The 507-nt window shown below is 62.7% G+C and overlaps 1 protein-coding gene across 1 annotated transcript in view; it reads left to right on the top strand.

Annotated features, from left to right (window-relative positions):
* Positions 1–35: 35 nt before the first annotated feature.
* LOC104628342 (cytosolic purine 5'-nucleotidase-like) overlaps positions 36–507 on the top strand; it is a gene marked incomplete at both ends in the record, with an annotated part of 2,586 nt that continues 2,114 nt past the window's right edge. Inside the window, 3 exon segments of the mRNA XM_010296891.1 lie at positions 36–130; positions 212–303; positions 394–486. Coding sequence (XP_010295193.1) covers positions 36–130; positions 212–303; positions 394–486 — 280 coding nt within the window.

Genomic DNA, 507 nt, shown 5'->3' with positions numbered 1-507 from the left:
GGACCCTCACCCACTGACAGCATGTGTGGTGCAGGGGGCTGGTGTTTGATGCCCTGTACGGGAACCTGCTGAAGGTGGACTCCCACGGGAACCTGCTGGTCTGCGCCCATGGCTTCCGCTTCCTCAAGGGGTGAGTCTAGGACCCCCCACCGCAGAGGCGGGGGGCGGGGGCGCAAGGGACCGCTCGCATAGCTCTGTGTTCCCTCCCCAGGGCCGAAATCCTCCACTATTACCCCAACAAGTTCATCCAGCGAGATGACATGAAGCGCTTCCACATCCTCAACACCCTCTTCAACCTCACGGGTGAGCGAGACCCCACACATACCCCCATCGTGGGGTGCTGCCCTACCCCTGTGCCCCCCCCGTCCCCTCTCACAGCCTCCTCCCCGGCAGAGGCCCACCTCTATGCCTGTCTTGTGGACTTCTTCACCAATTGCTCCAGATACGTCAAGTAAGAGGGAGATGGTGGGTGGGGGCTTGGACCCAGTCGATCTGGGGTGGGGAGGC

Source organism: Phaethon lepturus, unplaced genomic scaffold (assembly GCF_000687285.1).
Source record: "Phaethon lepturus isolate BGI_N335 unplaced genomic scaffold, ASM68728v1 scaffold29801, whole genome shotgun sequence".
In the NCBI taxonomy this organism is placed as follows: Eukaryota; Metazoa; Chordata; class Aves; order Phaethontiformes; family Phaethontidae; genus Phaethon; species Phaethon lepturus.
The sequence above is the reverse complement of the archived record's forward strand: the minus strand, read 5'-3'. Positions and strand labels throughout refer to the sequence as shown.